This window comes from Pongo pygmaeus, chromosome 22 (genome assembly GCF_028885625.2).
Source record: "Pongo pygmaeus isolate AG05252 chromosome 22, NHGRI_mPonPyg2-v2.0_pri, whole genome shotgun sequence".
Lineage (NCBI taxonomy): Eukaryota > Metazoa > Chordata > Mammalia > Primates > Hominidae > Pongo > Pongo pygmaeus.
In genome coordinates, this window is record NC_072395.2 from 51,324,451 (window position 1) to 51,348,463 (window position 24,013).

General features: G+C 44.7%; 1 protein-coding gene across 11 annotated transcripts in view; it reads right to left on the bottom strand.

Moving 5' to 3' along the window:
• Positions 1-24,013, bottom strand: part of ERG (ETS transcription factor ERG) — a 281,869-nt gene that overhangs the window by 44,101 nt on the left and 213,755 nt on the right. For all 11 annotated transcript variants that reach the window (XM_063659916.1, XM_063659911.1, XM_063659914.1 and 8 more), the window contains one exon: positions 19,908-20,125. In XM_063659916.1, the coding sequence (XP_063515986.1) occupies positions 19,908-20,125 (218 nt within the window). The remainder of the gene's footprint in view (positions 1-19,907; positions 20,126-24,013) is intronic.

Below are 24,013 nucleotides of genomic sequence, written 5' to 3' on the forward strand. Positions count from 1 at the left end.
TGTTGGCAGTGAAGAGGGTACACTGCCATCTGCGGATGGAGGTTAGAGTCAGGGCCACGCAGGACTCAGGCCCTAACACGGGCCTGGAATGCACAGCCCTGCCTGATGGCATCCTCACAGCTGTGCTAACATGAAGGAAATTTTAAAATAATAATGGTCTGAGTTCCCATGAAGTAGATCCTGAATATTTCCACCGCTGCCTACACATGCATTATTTCCTCTTGATGCTATTTTTCCTGGCTTCACACATTTATCTCTAAAAGACCCATCCTAATATCAAAACACAGAGTGTCTTCACTTAGACTGAGTTTCCTATTCCTCTGGAAAATTCCATCAGTTGAGTAGAGTGTATATGTTTTGGTATATTTGTCTCAAGGAGAGAAGTTACTAGGGAAGAGAAGTTAGAGGGATTAGGTTCTTTAGGAAAAAGACTTTACCCAGATGATGTGAGTAACTCAAGTAACAACTATAAAATCTAGACAACCTTTGTTCAGATTCAATCATTCACTCATCCATTTAGACAACCGTTATTAAGTGCCGGCCATATACCAGGTCCCATCAATTCTTTCTTCTCCAACAATGCAGTTAACCATTTGAAAAGTAAAAGATCAAAGAGATGTATAAAATTATAGAAACAGGCCAGGTGCGGTGACTCACGCCTGTAATCCCAGCACTTTGGGAGGCCAAGGTGGGCGGATCACCTGAGGTCGGGAGTTTGAGACCAGCCTGATCAACATGGAGAAACCCCGTCCCTACTTAAAAAAAAAAAAAAAAAAAAATTAGCTGGGCGTTGTGGTGCATGCCTATAATCCCAGCTACTCAGGAGGCTGAGGCTGGAGAATCGCTTGAACCAGGGAGGCAGAGGTTGCAGTGAGCTGAGACCACGCCATTGCATTCCAGCCTGGGCAACAACAGCAAGACTCCATGTCAAAAAAAAAAAAAAAAAAAAGAATTGTAGAAACAGGGGACATTGACGATTTTGAACCCTTCAGACCAACCCCTTTTCCATTTTCTTTTAGTTCTTTATAGTTTAATTTTCATATCTGAGGACAAGAACTCTAGGCATAGATCACAAGAGTTTCTCTGTGACATTAAAGTAGATCCTTCAGGCCAGTTGCAGAAGCTCATGCCTGTAATCTCAGCACTTTGGGAGGCTGAGGCAGGCAGATCACTTGAGGCTAAGTGTTCGACATCAGCCTGGCCAACATGGTGAAACCCCATCTCTACTAAAAATACAAAAATTTCACCAGGCATGGTGGTGCATGCCTGCAATCCCAGCTACTCAGGAGGCTGAGGTGGGAGGATCACCTGAGCTGGGGAGGTGGAGGTTGCAGTGAGCCAAGATTGTGCCACTGCACTCCAGCCTGGGCGACAGAGCAAGATTCTGTCAAAAAACAAAAATCCTTCATCAAATCTGGATATGATGAACTATTAGAATGCATTTTGTGAGAGCTTTCCAAAAATATGCATAAATATTTAAAATAGGGTCAATGGAATATGCGTAAATATTTAAAATAGGGTCAACGGTGAGTAAAGCTACTCTGTTTTCAGTTTGCAGCAACAACATCCAATTCATCTCATTAGATTTTCCCATCCCAGCTTTCACTGTGGAAAATGGCAGAATGAGGCCATGAGACCCTATTTTCAAAACTTGCACCTTTAGGATAATTTTTTTAAACTCTTTTTTTTTGATTGCATTTTGTTTTAGCTTAGAGAAAGATATAGTAGAGCCACATTTTTTATTATTTCAAGTGTTTTTTGTAATAACTCTGAGGGAACTCCAACCCCAAAGAGAGGAAATGGTAACGCCACAGGGTCACTGAAGTGCTAGACGCCAACCGGGTATTCAACAAATATTGGTTAAGCAGGCCCCAGTTGTTGTATTCTCACTTTTTAGTCTTTTTCCCTTGTTAGTTCTCTTATAATTTTTTTATTTTTATCTTATTATTATTATTATTATTTTGAGACGGTGTCTTGCTCTGTCGCCCAGGCTAGAGTGCAGGGGCACAATCTCGGCTCACTGCAATCTCCGCCTCCTGGGTTCAAGTGATTCTCCTGCCTCAGCCTCCCGAGTAGCTGGGATTACAGGCACCTGCCACCACGCCTGGCTAATTTTTGTATTTTTAGTAGAGACTGGGTTTCACCATGTTGGCCAGGCTGGTCTCAAACTCCTGACCTAAGGTGATCCTTCTGCCTCGGCTTCCCAAGGTGCTGGGATTACAGGCGTGAGCCACTTCACCCAGGTTTCTCTTGCAAATTTTAACAGCAAAAGAGTAGCCTTAACATGTTTGGGATCTGTTTTGGGAGCTTAATAGTTCTCAGTCTTCACCACAGCGAACTGTGTTGCTGGCATCATCTCCACTTTCCAGAGGTGTGAACTGAGTACTCGAAACACAAGGGGCTGGCTCCAGGACTCACAGCCAGGAGGAGGTAGAAGGGGACTTCAATGCGGGTGGCCCGAACTCTCCATCCCTGCTTCTTAACCCTGAACAGAATGACTCCACAAAGCAAAGGCAAGACAATGTCCTTTAAAAGGTAACTGGATCTTCATTTCAGGAAGGCATCAGGGACTCCCTGACCCATACACTACTCTGGTTTAAGGTGTACCCTGAAGCACTCATCCTGACACACTCTCCTACCCTGAGACTGTTCATTTCCTGAAGAGCACGTGTATGACACAAACAGGGCACATATACAAGATGCAAATAAGAAAGAGGAGTGATTCCTGGAGAAGAAAAGAATTTTCAGAGATATCTGCTTTACTTAAGAAAAGGATGCCAGGCACAGTGGCTCACACATATAATCCCCAGCATTTTGGGAGGCCAAGATAGGTGAATTGTTTTAGCTCAGGAGTTCAAGACCAGCCTGGGCAACATGAAAAACGTATTTACAAAAAATACAAAAATTAGCTGGGCATGGTGGCGCGCCTGTAGTCCCAGCTACTCCAGCTACTCAGGAGGCTGAGGTGGGAGGATCACCTGAGCCTGGGGAGGTTGAGACTGCAGTGAGCCGAGATCATGCTACTGCACTGCAGCCTGGACAACTGAGCAAGACCCTGTCTCAAAAAAAAAAAAAAAAAAGAGAAAAAAGAAAAGGAAATTTTATCACAATTCAGAGAACTGAAAAGTGTTCATTTGAAAGTCTCACTATAAATACATTTCTAGCTCTGTGCCCAGGTGTGATAAGAAAAGATCCACACTGCACAAATGTGTGTCTTGATTACTCCATTGCAACCCCACCTTCACCGGGCATTCTGAGGCTCACACATCGCCAGGGAAAAAGTTCCCGCAAACAGCTTGGTATGTCACCTGCACCAAGCACTGTCCAGCATAGAGGATCGCGTGTTCTCCATTCTCACATGATAAGGATTTGGAGGTTCAATGCATTGTTTTAATGTGCACATGACAAAGAGCATGCTGTGCAGGGAATGAACAGTCCTGAAGTAGGACAGTATGTCAGGATGAGTGCTGCAATGTACACTTTAAACCAGAGTAGTGTATGGGTCAGGGAGTCCCTGATGCCTTCCTGAAATGAAGACTAGTAACCTTTTAAACATATACATACTTTTAAACATACACATACAAGCTTTTTAAACATACACATACTTGCATATGTGTGTTGCAGCAGTTCCTGAGAATATTCTCAGGCTATTCAGCAGGTGCCTGTCAAACAGATAATCATTTAGTAAATATCAAATGTATCTGTCTTTTTGTTTGGGGTGGAAATTTCTTTATTGCAAATAAGCGTGGTTCAAGATATTGCTCTCACAGACGCCTCTGAGGACAAACAAAAATCATTTTGTCTTTTTTTTTAATTTAAATAGTTTTGGGGGAACAGCTGTTGTCTGGTTACACGAATAAGTTCTTTAGTGGTGATTTCTGAGATTTTGGTGCACCCATCACCCAAGCAGTAAACACTGTACCCAGTGTGCAACCTTTTCTCCCTCACCCACTCCCACGCTTCCCCCAGAGTCCCCAAAGTCCATTGTATCATTCTTATGCCTTTGTGTCCTCATAGCTTAGCTTCTAGTTATAAGTGAGAACACACAATATTTGGTTTTCCATTCCTGAGTTACTTCAGTTAGAAAAATGGTCTCCAACTCCATCCAAGTTGCTGCAAACGCCATTTTCTTCCTTTTCATAGGTGCATAGTATTCCATGGTGTGTGTGTGTGTACATATACATATATGTATATACATATGTACACATACACATATGTATATATACATATATGTGTATATATGTATATATGTGTGTTACATGTGTATGTGTGTATATATGTGTATATATATGTGTGTGTGTGTATATATATATATATATATATATATATATATATACACACACACACCACATTTTCTTTATCCACTTATTGGTTGATGGGCATTTAGGCTGGTTCCACATTTTTGCAATAGTGAATTGTGCTGCCATAAACGTGCACGCGCAAGTGTCTTTTTCATTTCCTCTGGGTAGATAACCAGTGGTGGGATTGCTGGATCAAATAGTAGTTTTACTTCTAATTTTCCATACTGTTTTCCACAGTGGTTGTACTAGTTCCACAGTGGTTGTACTAGTTTCCATGCTGTTTTCCATAGTGGTTGTACTAGTTTACATTCCCACTGGCAGTGTAAAAGTGTTCCCTTTTCACCATATCCATGCCAACATCTATTTTTTTTTATTTTTAATTATGGCCATTCTTGAAGGAGTAAAATGGTATCACCCTGTGGTCTTGATTTGCATTTCCCTGATAACAAGTGATGTTGAGCGTTTTTTCCTCTTTGTTGGCTATTTGTATATCTTCTTTTGAGAATTGTCTATTCACGTCCTTAACCCATTTTTTGATGAAATTATTTATTTTTTTCTTGCTGATTTGTTTGAGTTCCTTGTCGATTCTGGATATTAGTCCTTTGTCAAATGCATAGTTTGCAAATATTTTCTTCCACTCTGTTGGTTGTCTGCTTGCTGATTATTTCTTTTGCTGGGAAGAAAGTTTTTGGTTTAACTAAGTCCCATCCATTTATCTTTGTTTTTGTTGCATTTGCTTTTGGATTCTTGGTCATGAACTGTTATTCTCAAATTTACATTTTCAGTTCCAGGTTCTATTTGTCACCCACAGACATTAGTCTTGACAGTCCTATGCAATATGTGGCATCAACAAGAGTAAACAGGAGCTGGGAAGACAGATACTTCCCTCTGCTCACAGCAGCAGAAATTCCACATTAGCCAGGGGGCTACAAGAGGGGAGGGCTGGTTCAGAATTCTGAGAAAGAACTGGACAATAGCCCAATGGCTGGGATATTAAAAAGCCAGCCATAACACTTCACAACTCCCTGGCAACACCCTTGGGGCCACACAGCCTCAAACTCCTGAGCTCAAGCGATCCTCCTGGTTCAGCCTCCCTATGAATAGCTGGGACTACAGGCCACACTCCTTGAGGAGTGTAACCTGTGCAGCAATCTCACACTTTTCCATGGCATTTGGTCATAACTGTGGTCACTCACAGGAACACAGAAATAGTGTAGGAAGACACCCAAACCTTCATGATGGAAATAAAAAAGCCAGAATGCTAGTGTCCTTCTTCTGGTAACTGGAGATGTGCCCAATGAAACTGGCTTGCTGAGCTTCAAATAATAATCTCGCTTAAATAGCAGTTGGAGAATTAAGTTCTAATCATTTAAAATCATGAGCACTGACTTCTTAAAACATACTAGTATTCTGAATTAATGATAAAAGGACATGGCAAAGAATATCAAATACATTGGAAATTTTGTTAAATTTGAATTAAGGAGAGAAGGCAGACAAGTTGCTAAGCCCAGCTGGGTTCTCATAGGAATCAGAGGGCTGGAAGAAGCCCTATTTTCAAGCCCCCGGGCATGACTGTCTGGAAACCACTTGGATGAACAAGAGTTTAGCTTCGTTAACAGTTTTTTAGAGAGGGGCTTCGTAATTTTCCTCTGCAACTCCAGAGTTCTATTTATAAATATGTATAGTGGTTTTAAATATATATTATTCCCCTACCTGTGTGCAAGCTATGTGAAGTTTGAGGTCGGTTATAAAAATACATATAAGACAAAATGATAACATAAATAATTAACAGAATAAAAATGAGGAAAACAAGGGCCAAAAAGGAATTAAGAGACAAAAGCAGCCCACTGAGTAAGCTTACTATTTATCCTGCTGAGGTAGGATACCAGTTCAACTCTGAGCTTTCTACTAGCCAAAGCAAAGATAGAAGTGCATCTGATGACAAGGTTCGAGGTATTAGTAAGCTACATACAAACCAGTTATTCAGCAGAAATAAAGCTCTTCCTGGGCTAAGCTTTGAGAGTTTTTCTCGGGGCTTCTTATGAAGAAAACTGGACTATGCAGTAAACAATATCGTTCTCAACATCTCGTAATACATCTAAGACCATCCTGCACAGTGCCAGGAGGAGCTGGTGGCAGAGCAGGACGCTCCCTGCACACAGTGCTCACATGCTGCAGCCACAGAGGTCTAGAGATGGCATGTCCCCAGCCTCTCCTCCTTACTGGCTGCTATTGGAAAGATCAGACAGACCTGTCAGAGAAGTCAGTGCAAAAACATGAAAAAAATGCGTAATTAAAAAAGGAGAAAACCTTGAGAGATGCAGTGTTATATATGCCTCTAGTTTCATAACTCCCAGATTTCTAGATTTGATTTGATTTTATTGTTTTTTAAGAAACAGGGTCTTGCTCTGTCACCCAGGCTGGAGTACAGTGGTATGATTATAGCTCACTGCAGTCTCAAACTCCTGGACTCAAGCAATCCTCTTGCCTCAGCCTCCCAAGTAGCTGGGACTACAGGCACGTGCCACCACACCCGGCTGTTTTTTAATTGTTTGTATAGATGGGGTCTCACTATGTCGCCCAGGTTGGCCTCTAACTCCTGTCCTCAAGCAATCCTCCCACCTCAGCCTCCCCAAGCACTGGGATTGCAGGCATGAGCTGCTGCACTGAAACCCCTAATTTCTAGATTTTAAATTCAAATTTGCCAACATTAAATAGGGTCATGTTTATGTCTCCAAGAGCACCACATGCACTGTGGGTAAACAAATCTTTCCAGGCCTCAGTTGGTTAATCTCCCAACCAGTATTTCACTGTTGACTAATGATGAGCATGGCTCCAGACTCTTTCCATGTGCTTATGTTATAATAAGTATATGGATAAAGCATTTAACATGGTGCCTGGCACATGACCATGCCAGGTGTCAGCTATTGCTGTTAGTTCATTTCATCTGCACATCTCCATGACAGAAATACTCTAAAGCAGGAGCCTTGTTACAGATGAAGCACAGAGAGGTTGGATAACTTGCCCAAGATCACACAGCCAGTAGTGGAAGAATTGGGATTTGAACCTAGATACTCAGGGTCTCGACTCCAAGTACTTCACCGCCCCACTCTATGCCCTTGCTTGGTAAATCCGTGTGAGGAGTCTTTCACAGACCTAAAGCACCATTGAATGGATCCTCAGAAAACTTAATTTCATCACTATTAAGTATTCTAAAAGAACATCTTCAGAGTGGCCCTGAAGACAGTCATGGATGAGAGTTACAGATGTGAGCTGAGCAGGGCAGCCATGAAGCAGCAAGGCAGGGCCCTGTGGGAGACTTGGAAGGTGGCAATGTTTATGTGGAGATATAAATAGGTTTTGATAAGTTTGGTCTAAAAGAAATAGTCACCTCAATTTGCAGTTAAGCGTTCTATGCTTCTTCCCAAAACTTCATTGATGTGCCCAGCAGGGTGAATGTTTTACACAGATGATGGGCAAACATTTGTTAAGTGCAAAAGGAAACCAGACAAAAAGTCCCCATGATGAGAGAGCCGCGTGGGAGTGCATCTGACTCTGACTGCAGGCCCAAAAAGATGGAGGTGAGGACCAGGAGAGGAGCTGGACCACTGGGGAAGTAGTCAATCTAATTTTTTAAGATTAAATAAAATAAGTCCAAGATGAAAGCCTCCTTGAGCTGTTGCCATACATAATACCCCTTAAAAAAAAAAAAAAAGCAGGGTTGGGGGTGGGGACTAATATTACTGAAAAAACATACTGAGAAATGTAAAATTTGGTCTTTAGTCTTTGAAAAACAAAATAAACTTGGCATCTGACTTTGGTTTTCTCACATCAGAGTCTACTTACAGCAAGGCAATTTCCGTCATGGAAAGAACCCGCAATGAAATGGCACAGCCGTGGCCATTAGCTTGACAAGCATGGAGCCTCAGCTCTTGTGAGTGTGAATGGGCCTCATTTATCCAAGAACGGCACTGAATACATCCCAGAGGGACAGCCCCAAGCTTGCTGGCCACATTAAATCTGATTCACCCTCACTTCAGAACACTTAGCAGGGGCCCACTCCTTGGAGAAAGTCCAAGGCAAGTCAGAATGTAATTGTGGAAATCAATTATGTCTTCTTCTTTGAGTCAGTGGAGGCAAACCCGCCGATCCTGTCGAAAATCTACCTATTCTTCTAGAGCCATCCTCCTTCCTAATCCTCTGAATTCCTCTTGCACCTGAACACGACTTTCCAGCCCCTTGTTCTCCATCACATGCTGGTCAAGTGTCCCTGAACTTCACTTCCAAAGCCTTCTCCCTCCTGCTACCAGAGTGCTCTCCCCCAAACAGAAATGCAAGCTGGCCATGTCCAACCTAACCCCCATTATGGCCCAGAGCCCCTCCCTAGATTCTCCTCAGTGATCTGGCTCTGGAGCTCCTCAATTCACTCATTTGTTTAGCAAGTATTTGTGGAGCATCTTTCTAGGCCAAGCACTGTCCCAGGTACTGGGGTTATATCAGTGTCTCTATTATCATGGGGCTGGCATTTGAGTGGCCAAAGCCCCTCTCCCCAACTCCATGTGCTCTGTGCTCAAAGACCACATTCCACATCACCCCCTAGTCTCTTCCCTTCCGGCCTTCACTTTTGCTACTCCCTCTGCCTTCAAGGCCCTGCCTATGACCACCTGATACCTGCCCTATTCACAGTTCACCATCTGGTACCTGCTCTATTCACCTGTCCATGTTCACCTCTAGGTTCTCTACAAGCCTTTCCTGGGCCTCCAGAGAGAAATGTCTCCTTTCCAATTGCACCATTCTCTGTATTTTCTCAGTAATTGTCTGCAGGATGAGTGAGTACATTTATGAATGAATCTTCCATTTAAATATTGAGTTCCTTATCTTATACCTGCAGTGCCAGAGAAAGCCCCTTGTGTTGGAGTCAGAAAACCAGTGTTGACCTTGGTTGACCTTAGATGAGTCACCTAACCTTTCGAGGCTCAACTCCTTCATTCATAAAAATGAATGCTTTCTTGAGGTTGTTGCGAGGACATCCCTGAGATGATGCCCATGAAGAAAGTCTGCAAACTGTGAAGCACTATACAAATTAACACAGCAACATACTGCATGTGCACGCCTGTGCATGTGTGTATGTGGGTGTAAATGTGAGGCTTTTTGTTCTTGGAAACTGTTCATAACTGTACCTCGGTGAACTCTTATGTAGGTCAGGAAGCTAAGGTTTACTATTGTGCAGTGTTCAGTATGCAACTGTTTTTTGGAATGTCACTGTCTTTCTGAATGTTCCTTTTGGTTTATTAGGTTAGTTCACATTAAGAAGAACTTGGTGAGGAAGGCACATGGAAGAAATGGAAAGGCTTTCTTTGGCAGCTTTACCCTAAGAGGGCAAAGGGGTCAGTTCTGCGAGGGAACCCCCACAAGGAGGCTGGCCCAGGACAAGCATTCCAGGCCTGTCTCAAGTCTGAATACAAATAAATCCCTTCTCAGGTGGTTTTCTTCATAAGGATCCTAAAAGCACATACTTAGTCCTAATCGACTGAACAAGCTCCTAATCAAGTTTCATAGTGTGAATCGAGGTCAGTCACCACAAAAGGTATTTTTAGGACCCCAGACAAGGAGGGGATTGTCTGGAGCGCTGCAGGGTAATTTGTGGGTCTGTTTTATTTCTGAATCAGAGGCAGTGGAAAAGCTGTTTCAGACCCCATGGCTGGAGCAGCGGGTGGAGCTCAGCAGTGATTCATGAAGAACTCCGGGCTCAAACTGAAACCGTAGATGTTTGTCTTCACAGCTGTGTGTTATTTTTACCCTTACTAAATATTCTCCCTTACACCTGGAATTTCAGCCTCTTCCCAACAGTCCTGTTCCTTCCCCCTTCTCTGAAGCAGTTGAAGACAAAATTAATTAAAAAGTCACCACCAGCTCACCAACAGTTAGTTCTTTGTCCCTTAAAGGGGCTCGATGTTTCCCTGAGAAAGTTTCATTATTTAAGTTTATATTTCTCTTTAAAGCCAAAAACGAATGCCAGTAAGACCGTGTTGCTTTTAGATCTTGAAAACTGGAGGGAAATGCACCATTTTGGGATTCATCATTTGAAAACAAAACAAAATGTTCTGTAGCGTAAGATCTCTACAAGCAGTTACATGACAAAGATCAGATGTGACATCTTTTCTATCTTGTGCATGTCTTTTAATTTGTCTGAAAGACTCCTTTTTCAGAGAAGAAAGGATTGAGCCCAATAGCCAGTATGGTGCTTCATGTTTTTATTTTTATAACAGGCCAGGTGAATCCTGGTAACTAAAACAATTTTACTTTCTTTTTTTTTTTTTTTTTTTTTTGAGACGGAGTTTTGCTCTTATTGCCTAGGCTAGAGTGCAATGGCATGATCTCAGCTCACTGCAACCTCCGCCCCCACTGGGTTCAAGCAATTCTCCTGCCTCAGCCTCCGGGATTATAGGTACCCAGCTAATTTTTTTAAATATATATTTTTAGTAGAGATGGGGTTTCACCATGTTGGCCAGGCTGGTCTCGAACTCCTGACCCACCTACTATTTTTAAAATGTGATTTTGTTTGGAGACACCTGGTGAGGTTAATGTAAAGGTGAGTGCAGGTGAACTGACCTGATGTGATGAAATGAGATAGTAATAAATGTTTCTAAAATGTGTAATATATACAAAAAATAAAAATGCAGTTGGCACTTGGATTTGATGCTTCTTGTCACTGCTTGTCTGACACATGGAGAGAACCTTGCTATCCCTCTCAATGCAGGAAAGTTCAGCTTCTTCTAAGAAGCCCTGAGGGAGTGAAGAAGAGTCCAGGCCTGTGGTCAAATGGCCAACTTTCACTTTCACTAACTTTCACTTGAGCAAGTGACGAAAACTTTTGGAAACTCAATGGTCATCTGTAAATGTGAATAATCATAATAATGTCATCTCATAGATGTTTGAGAAACTGGACAATATGTTGTATACCAAAATCTATTAATAAATCACGTGGGTTTTAGAAATATGGGTTAATATTATCCCTTTCAGGGTCTTTCTCTCCTGCCCAGGTAGAGTTGGTCACACCCTCATCCCTGTTATTGCTGGGCCCTGGATATCGCTCTGTACTGAATGTGTCTTACAATCTCACAGAATCTTTTTCACCTTTGGTAGACCATGAGTTTCTCTGAGTTCCTTTTTTTCTTTCTGTCTCTCTTTTTTTTTTTTTTTTTTTGAGACAGAGTCTTGCTCTGTCACTGGAGTGCAGTGCCGTGATCTCAGCTCATTGCAACCACTGCCTCCCAAGTTCAAGTGATTCTCCTGTCTCAGCCTCCTGAGTAGCTGGGGCTACAGGCACCTGCCACCATGCCCAGCTAACTGCTGTATTTTTTGTAGAGATGGGGTTTCACCATGTTGGCCAGGCTGGTCTCGAACTCCTGACCTCAAGCGATTTGCCCACCTCAGCCTCCCGAAGTGCTGGGATTACAAGTGTGAGCCACCCGCACCCGGGGCCAGCTTCACTTAATTCTTAATCCATCTCCATCGAAGCTAACACAGTACATGATGCAGATTAAACACCAAAGAAATGTTGGTTTCGTGCAGCATTTGTCAACTTCAACACTATTGCCACTTGGAGCCAGATCACTTTTTGAACAGGTTGGGGTAGGGGCTGCAGGGGTGCTGCCCTGTGTACTGCAGGATGTCCCTGGCCTCTACCCACCAGATACCAGTAACACCTCCCAGCTGTGACCAGCAGAAACATGAGCATTGGCAAATGCCTCTGGGAGCCACATCACGATGGTTGAGAACCACTGGGCTAATGAATTAAGATCCGCTGAGCTCAGGCAAGGAGGCGAGAGCCTCTTGTTTTACCTGGTGTTTATTAGAGGGAAGTTCCTGTCCCCAGTGTCTGGGGTGATGCTTAAAAGGGGCCCTTAAAGGGGCTTCTATGCTCATGAGGATTCCTAGTTATGGTTTGTCCATACCTTGTTTGGGGTACATTCTCCAAGCCTTGGCCCATCCTCGCTTCCTCTTTTCCTCATGCCATATGTCCAACCCATCAGCAAAGCATGTTAATTCCACCTTCCAACTATACCCAGGATGCGATTGCCTCTCCCACCCTCCCTTGCTACCACTCTCACCCACTCTCACACAGACTTCTACCATCCCACACTCACATTTTCACAGGAAGACTTCAACATAGGAGCCAGAGTGTCCCTGCAAAATCTAAGTAACACTATATCCCTCCTTTGCCTAAGGTCCCCTAATGATTTCTGAACTCACCAGAAAGTGAAAGTCAAAGTCCGGCAATGGCCCCACAGCCTCTCCAAACTCATCCTCTATTACTCTTCTTCTTGGACACTAAACAGCAGCCACGATGGCCTCCTTGTTGTCCTCAAACACCTCAAGCTGACCTCAGGGCCTTTGTATTTAGCATTCCCTCCTCCTGGAATATTTTCTGCTGTTTAATCACGGGCCTTCTCCCTCAATTGCCTTTTTGGCTTTACTCAAACATCACTTTTTTGTGATCTTCTCCAGCCACCTTCTTTAGAGCTGCCATCCGCTTCACGCCTTTATTTTTCTCCTTAGCATTTACCACGATCTAACCTGCTGTGTGTTTTCATAGGTGGTCTGATGTCATGACCATCTTCACTGCTAGAAAGTGAACTTAGTGAGGCAAAACTTTTTTGTATATTTTATCACTCTATCCCAAGAGCCTAGGAAAGTCACTGCACATAGTAGGTGCTCAATAAATACTCATTGAACGAATGAATGACTCCACGCATAAACAGTATGTCTAAGGCCCAGATGGACCCAGCAGGTAATCCCTACTTTTTCTCATCTCCATCACATTACGAATGGCATGTTTTTTAAATAACATCTATAAAGCATCTTGCTATCTGACCCGAGGCTGGAGTTATTCATGGCATGCAATGAATCTCCGTCCCAGAGAGAGGCAAGGCCCAGATAGCATCGTCTCTCGCTGCACAGGCCCACCTGGGCAAAGCGCCAATGTGGTGGGAGGGAAGGAGGTATTTCTCAACTCAGGCAAGGACTTCTGGGGAACAACCCCACCTCCACGTAGATTCTCCCAGATCATTTGCTGGGTGGGTCACCTTTACCCAGCTGCTGGGCATTCTCATTTTTCATCTCCTTGGATCGTGCAACAGAGCAGTGGTTCTCAGACTACCAGGCATCGGAATCCCGCAGAGGGCTCCTTCAAACACAGCATGCTGGACTGCCACCCAGGTCTCTTCCGATTCTAGGGCAGGGCCTGAGAAGCTGCGTCTCAAACAAGCTCCCAGGTGGAGGTGATGCTGCTGGTCCCGGAGCACACGTTGAGAATCACCACACCGAGGAAACCCTCACTCAACAGAATCAAACATGGCAATGGCTCCAGGTGGCCTGCAGACTGGGCTGAGGGGGAACTCACAGCATGGCACACAAATTCACTGAGTTCCACCTGCAGTGAGCCTCCAGGTGGGCTTCATGAAATCGCCATCGCCTGTGGAAAGGGGAAGGTGCCACTTAGTGTAAGCTGCCTGTGATCTGGCTGGCCTGAGCTGGGGATGCTCAGATAGAGGAAAAGCAGCCTGCTCTGCACAGACCTGCCAGCCTGCTCACGGGAAGACAGTTTGCTTGTGGACCATGAGTGCGCAGGTGTTACCTCTTGGCTTATCCTGCTAGTCTGTCATGACTTGAGCTTTGGGGACCTCACAGCAAATTCAGGGCATTGGTAGGGAGCTCATCAGAGGCTGAGCAGGCGCTGATACTCCCAGCCGGGCCCTTGGTGTGGATGGCACAGGAAAACAGCTGGTTTTAGTTTGGCCACACACTGACAGTTCTCCATTGTGTGAACACTTGGGGCTTTCTGGTGCGTGAAGCTAGAGTGAAGAAAGGGAGAGGGTGGCTGTGGACCACCGAAGCTGAAAAATGATGTCCTGTGTCTACACAACGTGCAATTAGATTAGTGTCTGCAAGAATTCTGCCGTTTGATCTGGCAGTGGCCAAGCCAAACCCACAAGGACGTCCCAGTTGGCTTGCAAAGCAGTGGTTCCTTTCTCTCCTGTTTTTCTTTTATTATGTTTTACAGAAACTCTATTATAATGGCAACAGATCTCATTTCACCACTTGTATTTCATTTCAGGAGCTTGTAAGCACGTTAGGACTGAGGTTTTGTAGAATTCCACTATTTGGTTGGGAACTAAGTCCTTCCTTCCTCTCAAAGCACATGGCCTTTTTCTCCGTGGGTACTGGATGGATAGGGATGGACAGAGGGCACTATTCCCAAGCTGGGTATTCTATGCAGAAGGAGGTGGGCCATGTTCTGGAAAGACCTAAGCTGCAGACACTGCACTTCTCCCGTGGAGGTGTCTGCAAGATAGTCAGGGGCCACAAAGGTAACAGCCCACAAGTTCTATCCAAAGAGTAATATTTGACTTATGTAACTTCCCCTTGGATTTGACTTCAAGTGGCACGTGCACTACAGGAAAGCCCATTATGCATAAGCTAAGAGGAGGGACATTTAGAAGAAGCTATTGGGCTAGGGTCCAGGAGATGGGCTAACTCCCTGGCACAGCTGGCCTGGGGCTTCCGAGTCTGGAAGGATGCAGGTGCAGGTAGTGGAGCGTTGAGGAGCTGCACTCCTGGCGGGGCTCCTCCAGAGTCGGGCAGCCACACACAGCTCCGCAGCATCTCTGCTGTGAGCCCCTCCGTGGCAGAATCTGCGTCTCCATGAACCCTGCCTCTGCCCTGGCCCCTCGAGCTGGGCTGACACAGCCCGGTGCTGGTTCACGGTGTCCAAAATAAAGCAGAGTGAATCACGCCCATGTTCCCTTTTATGGAGCTGCACCTGACATTCGTAAAGAGCCCATAGTGAGGCTGGGAATGGTGGCTCACGCTTGTAATCCCAGCACTTTGGGAGGCTGAGGTGGGTGGATCACCTGAGGTAAGGAGTTTGAGACCAGCCTGCACAACATGGTGAAGCCCCATCTCTGCTAAAAATATGAAAACTAGCCACTCGGGAGGCTGAGGCAGGAGAATCGCTTGAACTCGGGAGGCAGAGGTTGCAGTGAGCCAAGATCGTGCCATTGCATTCCAGCCTGGGTGACAAGAGCAAAACTGTCTCAAAAAAAAAAAAAAAAAAAAAAAAAGGCCCACAGTGAGTCAGCAAAGCCTGCGGATTGGATCCCAGGCAGTCCTTTGTCTGCCCCAAGGCTGCCTCCAACCTCTGGCTGAGATGAGTCTTAGCTCCACTGATAACTGTTCAGCTTTCTTTTCCCCCATTCCCCTTCAGGAAGCCCGTTGGATTCTTAATAGCAGAACACTGACTCACCACTTACGTTTCAACTCTTTCAGATCACTGAGCTTGAGCAGCCCCCTAGTGAACCTCTGACCTGACACACCACCCCCTTTACCACCCGCTGTCCAGTCAGGCTGAGCTCCAGCAGCAGCAGTGAACTGGCCCCCCAGAGCACACTGGTTTGGAGATCTAAAAAGTACAATGGGTCACCAGTCACTGATCAGTGCAGCATCCCTGGAAGTCAGGTGTGGGGGTCAGTTTCCTGTGTCAGCTTGGCCAGGCTGTAGCACCCAGTGACTTAATCAAATGCTAACTGAGGTGGTACTGGGAAGGCATTTTGCACAGGTAGCTCAGTCAATTGAACTTGACTAAAGGAGATGATGTTGGATAATGTGAGTGGGCCTCATCTAGTCAGTTGAAGGCCTTAAGAAAAAAGCCTGCGGTTTCCAGAGAAGAAGAAATTCTGCCTCAAGACTGTACAGAAATCCTGCCTCGTTTCCAGCCTGCCAGCCTCCCCTGCAGATCTCAGACCTGCCCACTCCCACAATTGCATTAGTCAATTCCTTCAAATAAATATCTTAAAATATAAAAATATCCTATAGGTTCTATTTCTCTAGAGAATCCCAACTGATACACCAGGCCAGCACCCAGACACAATGCCAGGAGACACACTGAGCTCTGGGGGAGACGGGCATGAGCTCTGTATCTTTCTCTTCTACAAAGGGTATTAGTGTCAGCCACTCCTCTCCCTCCCCATGGAACATCCTTGGGGGTAGGGGACGATGACACTTGGTGACTGGTTGACATCTGTACATTTCTAGATGCTTCAAAGCGGAGGCAGCCTCTGAAGCCAGTGTTCCTCCCCTGCCTATTACAACCCAGCTGCCCTTTTCCTCAAAGGAGGCACATAGGCCTGGATTGAAGGCAGATGGGGTCCACCTTGTTCTCTTCATGAACAGCACCTGCCAAACCGACATCACCGAATCTACCGGAGGACCCGGAGGATGAAGAGGATGACATGATGGTCTTCACTAAGTATCCACCCACCAAAACACATCACCGATGCTTTAAGAGCTGGAACAGCATTGAAAGTTTATGACGGGAGCAATCTGGGCAATGTTAGAATTCTGTGAGCCCTGAGAGGGGAAGCTCTTAAAGTTCCCATTGTTTCCTTGAAAGAAAATGTCAAGGCCGGGGCGGTGGCTAACACCTGTAATCCCAGCAATCTGAGAGGCCAAGGTGGGTGGATCGAGTTCGAGACCAGCCTGGCCAACATGGTGAAACCCTGTCTCTACTAAAAATACAAAATTTAGCCGGGCGTGGTGGCGGATGTCTGTAATCCCAGCTACTCAGGAGGCTGAGGCAGGGGAGTCGCTTGAACCCGGGGGGTGGAGGTTGCAGTGAGCTGAGATCGTGCCACTTCCCTCCAGCCTGGGTAAGAAAGAGCAAAACTCCATCTAAAAGAAAAATAAAAAAGAAAGAAAATGTCCAGTTCCGCTGAAAAAGATGTTTCCCAGAAAGAGACTCTCAGCGCAGCACCAGCCTTTCACTTGCCTGACAGAATAACCACCCAAGAGCTTTCCCCAGTCTGCTGCGTGGAGGGCCCTGGGGCGGAACTGCCCTGGTGTCTTTCCTATGGACACCATTTCTTATGGTGTCTTTCTTTCTTATAGAGTGAAGCCCCTTGCCTGGGGCTCAGGCTTGCCCCAAACTCCCAACCTGCACCTCTGGGGTCACAACATAAGCTGGAAAATCTTCCCCATGCCTGGCCAGGAGGGAGAAGAGACATCAGCTACCAAGGGGCATCACGGGCTCATGCTAAGGAAAACAGTGTTCGCATTTCTCCCACAAACAGAATGCTTATTTTTTTATTTTTTATTTTTATTTTTTTGAGACGGAGTCTCGCTCTGTCGCCCAGGCTGGAGTGCAGTGGCGCAATCTCGGCTCACTGCAAGCTCCGCCTCCCGGGTTCACGCCATTCTCCTGCCTCAGCCTCCCGAGTAGCTGGGACTACAAGTGCCCACCACCACGCCCGGCTAATTTTTTGTATTTTTAGTAGAGACAGGGTTTCACCATGTTAGCCAGGATGGTCTCGATCTCTTGACCTCGTGATCCACCTGCCTCGGCCTCCCAAAGTGCTGGGATTACAGGCGTGAGCCACCGCGCCCAGCCAGAATGCTTATTTTATTTTAAATTCTGGAGTAACACAGTGAGAACAACAGAAACTTTCATTTCTGGAGCACTGTTCTCGCCTCCTCACTCAGTCTCCCTTTGAAGGCTTGCTGAATCCAGACTGGCCCCAGGCCAGACTCCCAAACAAGGGCCAGGACATGGCTCACTCTGCCTGTTGTCCATCGGAAATCATCTCAGTGCCCCTTTGTCTGAGATGTTTCCTTCCTCTCTCCCCGCTTTCCAACATCCCCCTCCTCCCTGCAGGTGAATTGCTCATAGGTAGAAATTAGCCTCTGCAGAAGAAAAGCTTTAGAAATGTGTCCCGGTCTTAGTGTCTCCGCTGTGATCACGCTGGCATATATGGGATCACATGACCCCACCCAAAACAGAATTCATTCAGCGTTTCCAGGCTGTGTTCCACCAACTGATCTTCTGCATAAACACTGCTGCATTCTTTAGAACATGATTACCCTGCATTCTTCTGTGTTTCAGAAATATATACAGTTAATGATCAACAGAAACATTGTATCAAATGTATAGGATTTATGGGTAAAAAATATTTACATGTAATCATTAATTTCCCACAACTTTGGTGTCCTGGACCCATCATTGCATTTTCTACCCAGGTCCTTCTGTAACTCCAGCAATGAATCTCTTGATGAGATGCAAGATGGGCCTGCCTCGAGTTCCACTTAAAGGACCAGTGCAGTGGCAATATTTAGCATCAGAGCCAGTGCCCTTTCAAGAAGCTAGATGCACAGACGCGAACTGACTTCTCGGAGTGGAGGAGTGTTCTGGCACCTCCCATCTCCCCATCTGGCACGTCCAGCCTTGCCGTTGACATTCCCTCTAGGACACTGTGACTTGGCACCTTCATTAACACCACACTAGGAATTGACGCAACCGTTTCCAGACTTATAAACTATGACACTTATAATAAACCTTTTTACTGTTAAAACATATATGTAACAAAAAGGCCCCATTACAGCTTCAACAGAGTGGAAAATGCTCAGGGTGTGGAGTCAAACACTCCTGGTTTAAATCCAAATTCTGATTCCATTTAAGTGGTGATTTGGGGTCAGATTGGAAATGCCTGATCACAGGTTTCTTCATCCATCAAATGGGGTCAAGTATACTTCATGAGGGGCTGCTTGGAGGACTGAGGGGCTACTGGATATAAAAGGGCTTTGTACACAGTAAAGTATCCAAAAATGTGAGCTCTTCTTATGACCGGATGGTAGATTATGCAACATTTCAAAGAAATAATCTGTTCTTTATCCTAAGATTTGATATTCCTTTTCCTGAATATATATGGGGTATTAGGTCATAATTGAAATTAATTTTACTTTTCAAAACTACACATAATTCAATGCTTTTTGAGGGCCAGGGACAGTTCTGCATTTGGTAACACATTTTACGTGACACTCGTAACATGACAAACTCAGGGAAGCTAATAATTATGGGAGACACCGGAGAGGGCTTTACGTGTAAGCTAAAAGGAGAAAAAAAAAACAGTAGGAATTAAGAGAAGAGGACCACAGGGATCAGAGGGTGGGGTGAGGGTGGAGGGCAGACAATGGAGATCCACTAGCAAATTCAAATGGCTTGGACATACACCGCACCGCCTGGCCACTAGCTGACACTCTCCCTTTGTGAAAACATAAGACGGCATTATTTTCCAGGCAATCAAACCTCAGATGAATTCTGCCATATGTGGGCAAGGCTCCCCTCCCACAGAGCCCTCGTGCCTGGGAAATAGAATTGAACACATCTTCAAAGAGAGTTCTTGGTAAATATACTACTGATTTTACAAACTCCATCCTCCACACAAACCACTGGAGAACACATTTTCCTAGCGCTGCCCAACATCACCGTTCAATGGCCTTTCTTTCTTTCTTGTTTCTTTTTTTTTTGTTAGCCAGAGTCTTGCTCTGTCGCCCAGGCTGGAGTGCCGTGGCATGATCCCGGCTCACTGCAACCTCTGCCTCCTGGATTCAAGCGATTCTCCTGCCTCAGGCTCCCGAGTAGCTGGGACTATAGGCACAGTGGCCTTGCTTTCTAAGTCAATCTTTGGAGAAGCATGACTGACTTCCACTTTGCCTTTCTAAAGGATAGGAAAATGGGAAGTCGGGGAGAGAAAGGGGCGGAAGTCTCCTCACCTTGAGCCGTTCACCTGGCTAGGGTTACATTCCATTTTGATGGTGACCCTGGCTGGGGGTTGAGACAGCCAATCCTGCTGAGGGACGCGTGGGCTCATCTTGGAAGTCTGTCCATAGTCGCTGGAGGAGGACGCGGTCATCTCCGTCTTAGCCAGGTGTGGCGTTCCGTAGGCACACTCGAACAACGACTGGTCCTCGCTCACAACTGATAAGGCTTCCTGAATGCCCAAAGAAACACATAATTCAAGACACTCCAACAGACAGTCATGTTTCAAAAAGTTGTTGATTTGAGAGTCCTTTCTAACTGGGACCACATTTTAGATAGTTTTTATGGTCTCCATTTCTACCTTTCAGAAGAAAAAAGTAGCTTGTTTTTCTTTCCTCCGGACAGTAAGAGTTAGAAATGCCAGCCTAGAAAAGCTTTTATGCAGGTCTCGAAGCATCCCAGGCTTGACTGTGGCAGGGCAGCAGAATATCCACTTTAATCTCAACTTAAGGAAGTTGAATTTCAAAGGTCTTAGAAGACACCCAATTGCACGTGTCACTATTTGACAAATGCAATCTATAATTCAAGCAGACAGGGTACAGAGCGGTCACGAAGATTAAAAAAAAGAAATCTGAAGGCCAACACCTAAGCATCTGGCAAAATTGCCACATTCCTGGGGATTTTGCAGAAGAGGGACTTAGAGGAAGACAGAGGGATCAGTGGAGCACCAAAGGGCAACCAACCAAAGATACAAACGTTTCCACTCAAAGTTATTAGCTGAAGTACAGTTTCAAGTGGTGCTTCCATGATGGTAAGCATCTGGATGATAAATGAACCAAAAAAAAAGCTGTGAAGTATCCAGATGCTTCCAAACAGCAGGATGTTTGAAATATCTGGATCACTGACAAGCTCTTTTTTCCCCTTACTTTCGATTAATATCTTTGCTCTTTTGCATGATTTGGTGAGAAGAAATAGCAATTTGTCATTGTTGGATCAATCATTTTTCGTGGTTTTAAGTCAAACAAGTGGTTAGCCAATGGGTATGTTTATATTCTACAGCCAATGAGCAACAGCAAGTTTGGGAAATTTCAACTACTTAAATGATGCCTTGTGCTGCAATGACACAGAGCTGCTGTGATACAATCCAATTTTGGTTCTTATAACAGACAAACAAAAAATCCACATGAATGCTCATTTTTATATTAGTCCTTTGGCATCCTCAGTATCGACATCGACTAGTGAGAAGCAAAGGCTAGTTGGGCCACACATTTTTATTAAAAAAAAAAAAAAAAGAAAAGAACTTTGGAGCCAGAGCAGGGGAAGCAGGGTAGTGTGGGCTGTGCAGACCCTTCCAGTCCAAACTTGTCATCTCCAAATGAGAAATCTGAGACCCAAAAAGGTTTAGAGCTAATCTTGAATGAGCTGGCCATGATCAACGAGGGGATTAGTGACGGGAACGACTTGTGTATTACCATCTGCCTTCTCCTTGCCCCCACAGCCCTATGATGCCCTTTGTGACATTTTTTTCATTTGGGACGTGTTTAGATTAGCACCCCCTCCCCCTTCTTTGCGATGACCTTTACATAAATAAGGGTGCTTCCCATCAGTAATCGCACCCTAGAAGCAGCCCTTCTGAGATGGAGAGCTCCCTCCCCACCCAGAAGGATCAGAATCTTTAGGAAACAATCGCCCCCAACCCCACATCTACTCTGTCGCTCGATCCTCCACCTGCCCCAGGACCAAGTTTTTTCCTTAGCTTCCCAAGTGCACAAACTTCTTTGCCAGACACACTGCACTGAGAATCAGCAAGGAGGAAGAATCAAAACAAACTCGAACCTCTGTCTCTCAAAGTGGTGGTCAGGTGTCTGTGCTAAAGCAAAAGCCCCCATCCTGGACTCCATAAGAATCTGTAAAATTACAGCCCTGTGACACCCTGGGAAAAACTAAGCCTGGTGTTCAAACAGTAATGCAAAATGTACCGAAGAGTCAGTTATGCCAGACAGAGAACCAGAATCAGGCACAAGGGAAAAAAATCATCTTGAATAGACAGCAAAATCAAACTCATCAACAATCAAAAATAATACGAGGCAGTGACACAGAAGTTGACAGTACAGAAACGGTGTCCTAGATGTTAGGGAACCTGAAATTCATGGCTTTCTCTTCCAGTCACAATTGAGTGGCCAAAACAAGGAGTCTAAACACATAGACATGGGTTTCGAAGTAAAATCAGCACCATAGACTTAGTGTAGTCATGCTAATTAAGACAAAAATTAGACTTTCTTAAAAAATTTTTGCAAAACAGATACTCCTTTCCCATGGTGGCACTGGGTAGTGTGTTTTACAGGCTCGGAACAGGAAACAGAGCTGATGGCTGCGCCTCTCTCCTTCCTGGGCCTGAGCCTCCACCAAGGTTCGCAGGGGAATAACACACGATGTAATGTTAGCTTTGGCTCACCCATGATGAGAAACATGAACAAATGTGTGATTTATATCAGAAATTGGCGAAAACAGGTTATATATGTAAGAAACAGGCTAAATTTAAAATTACAAACTAAAAAGGAAACGGCTGCAACAACAACAAACAAGCAATAACTTTAAAGTATTAGTATCTCTCCAAGATAAAGTAAGATACTTCTGCAAACAAAGCCAATAGCCATAAAAATGTAGTGTAAGTTTGAATAATAAAAAAGACCAAAATATTAGAACTAAAATGAAGCTTAAGTGTGTGTTTGTAGGGGAAGGAATACATTCTCACATCTGGCAAAGCATTATTTCAGCACATGGTTTTCTAAAGAAAGAAATCAAAGTTAATTGAGATCGATTTAGGAAGGAAAAAACCCTTAGAAATGCTAGAGATAGGGGAGGCATGCCTCCTTTTTTTGCATCTTAAAATTCTTCTCACAGTTAATACTGCACAAAAATGAGAAAGGGAATATAATTCAGAATATTGAAAGCAACCCCTCAGTTACTTTTGTTCATTAGAAGGGAAAAATTCTGAAAATAAGGAAGCTTCAGGATAAACATTTCAAAAGGGGTGAAATACAGTCCACATTTTGAAAAGACAGAGCAACCGAAACTATGCCCCAAAGACTTTGTTGATTGTCACTCAATAAAGGCTGCTGAACACCTAGGATGAAGTACAGCTCAGGAAAAGGAAACAAATGAATAAAGAAAATCTCTCTCACACACACATTTCGTGAGTAGGAAGAAGCTGAGGGGTTTTCACAGACTCACTCCCACAAGAGCGGTCACTAAAGTTAAGTGCTGTTCTTCAGAAGCAAACCAAGGCACAGCCCTGCCACATCTTTGTCCTCCCACTTGATTTGGCTGTTGGCAGGTTTCATCATCCCTTCGGTTAAAGCTTGAATGGACACACACTGCTCCATAGGACCCTCCCTGCCTGGCAGCCCTGTGACTTCAAAGGGGAGAGAGGATCTAGCCCAGTAGGATTAAAACCAGAAAAAGAGTGCTGAACACAGGCTGCTAACCAGGACCACATGAGTTCTTTAACTCCAGCTCTGGGAGAGACTTCCTGGCCTTGACTGACATATCTTTCCTTCCCTGCAGCCTGGCTCCTCCTCTTTATAGCTAGGAGATCTCACCTACCTACTTACCTGCCTGCCTACCTGCCGGCCAGGGTAGGCAGCTGCCTTAGTTAGCATGTATAGATTGTTATTGCAGAAACTCTGGCCAGCCACAAGGCTTGGGATCTGTTTCAGTGGCTTTATAACAGAGAATATTTTAAACGTCAAAATCTGGCAGATATGTGGCATAATCATTTCATATGCCTGCTTCTATGTTACTATAAAAAGACCTGAACTTTAGATTGGTGTTTGCCAATGTGTGGGGTGTTTTTTTTCTGTAGCTCCAGGAAAGTTGGGATATTCCCATCAGGCAAATGGCAGGCTACCAAGCTCATTTTTAAATAACTTTTGAGAAACACATAATTCTAAGCAAGTTACCCCCAAACAAAAGGTACTACTGTGTTAGTACTACAGTGTTGATTATTTCATTTCAATACAGAATATACCAATAACACATGAGGACCATTCCTTTGGATTTTGGTCATGGGATAACAGTTCCAGAAATGAAGGGAGGTCCCACCAGGTTATATTTCATA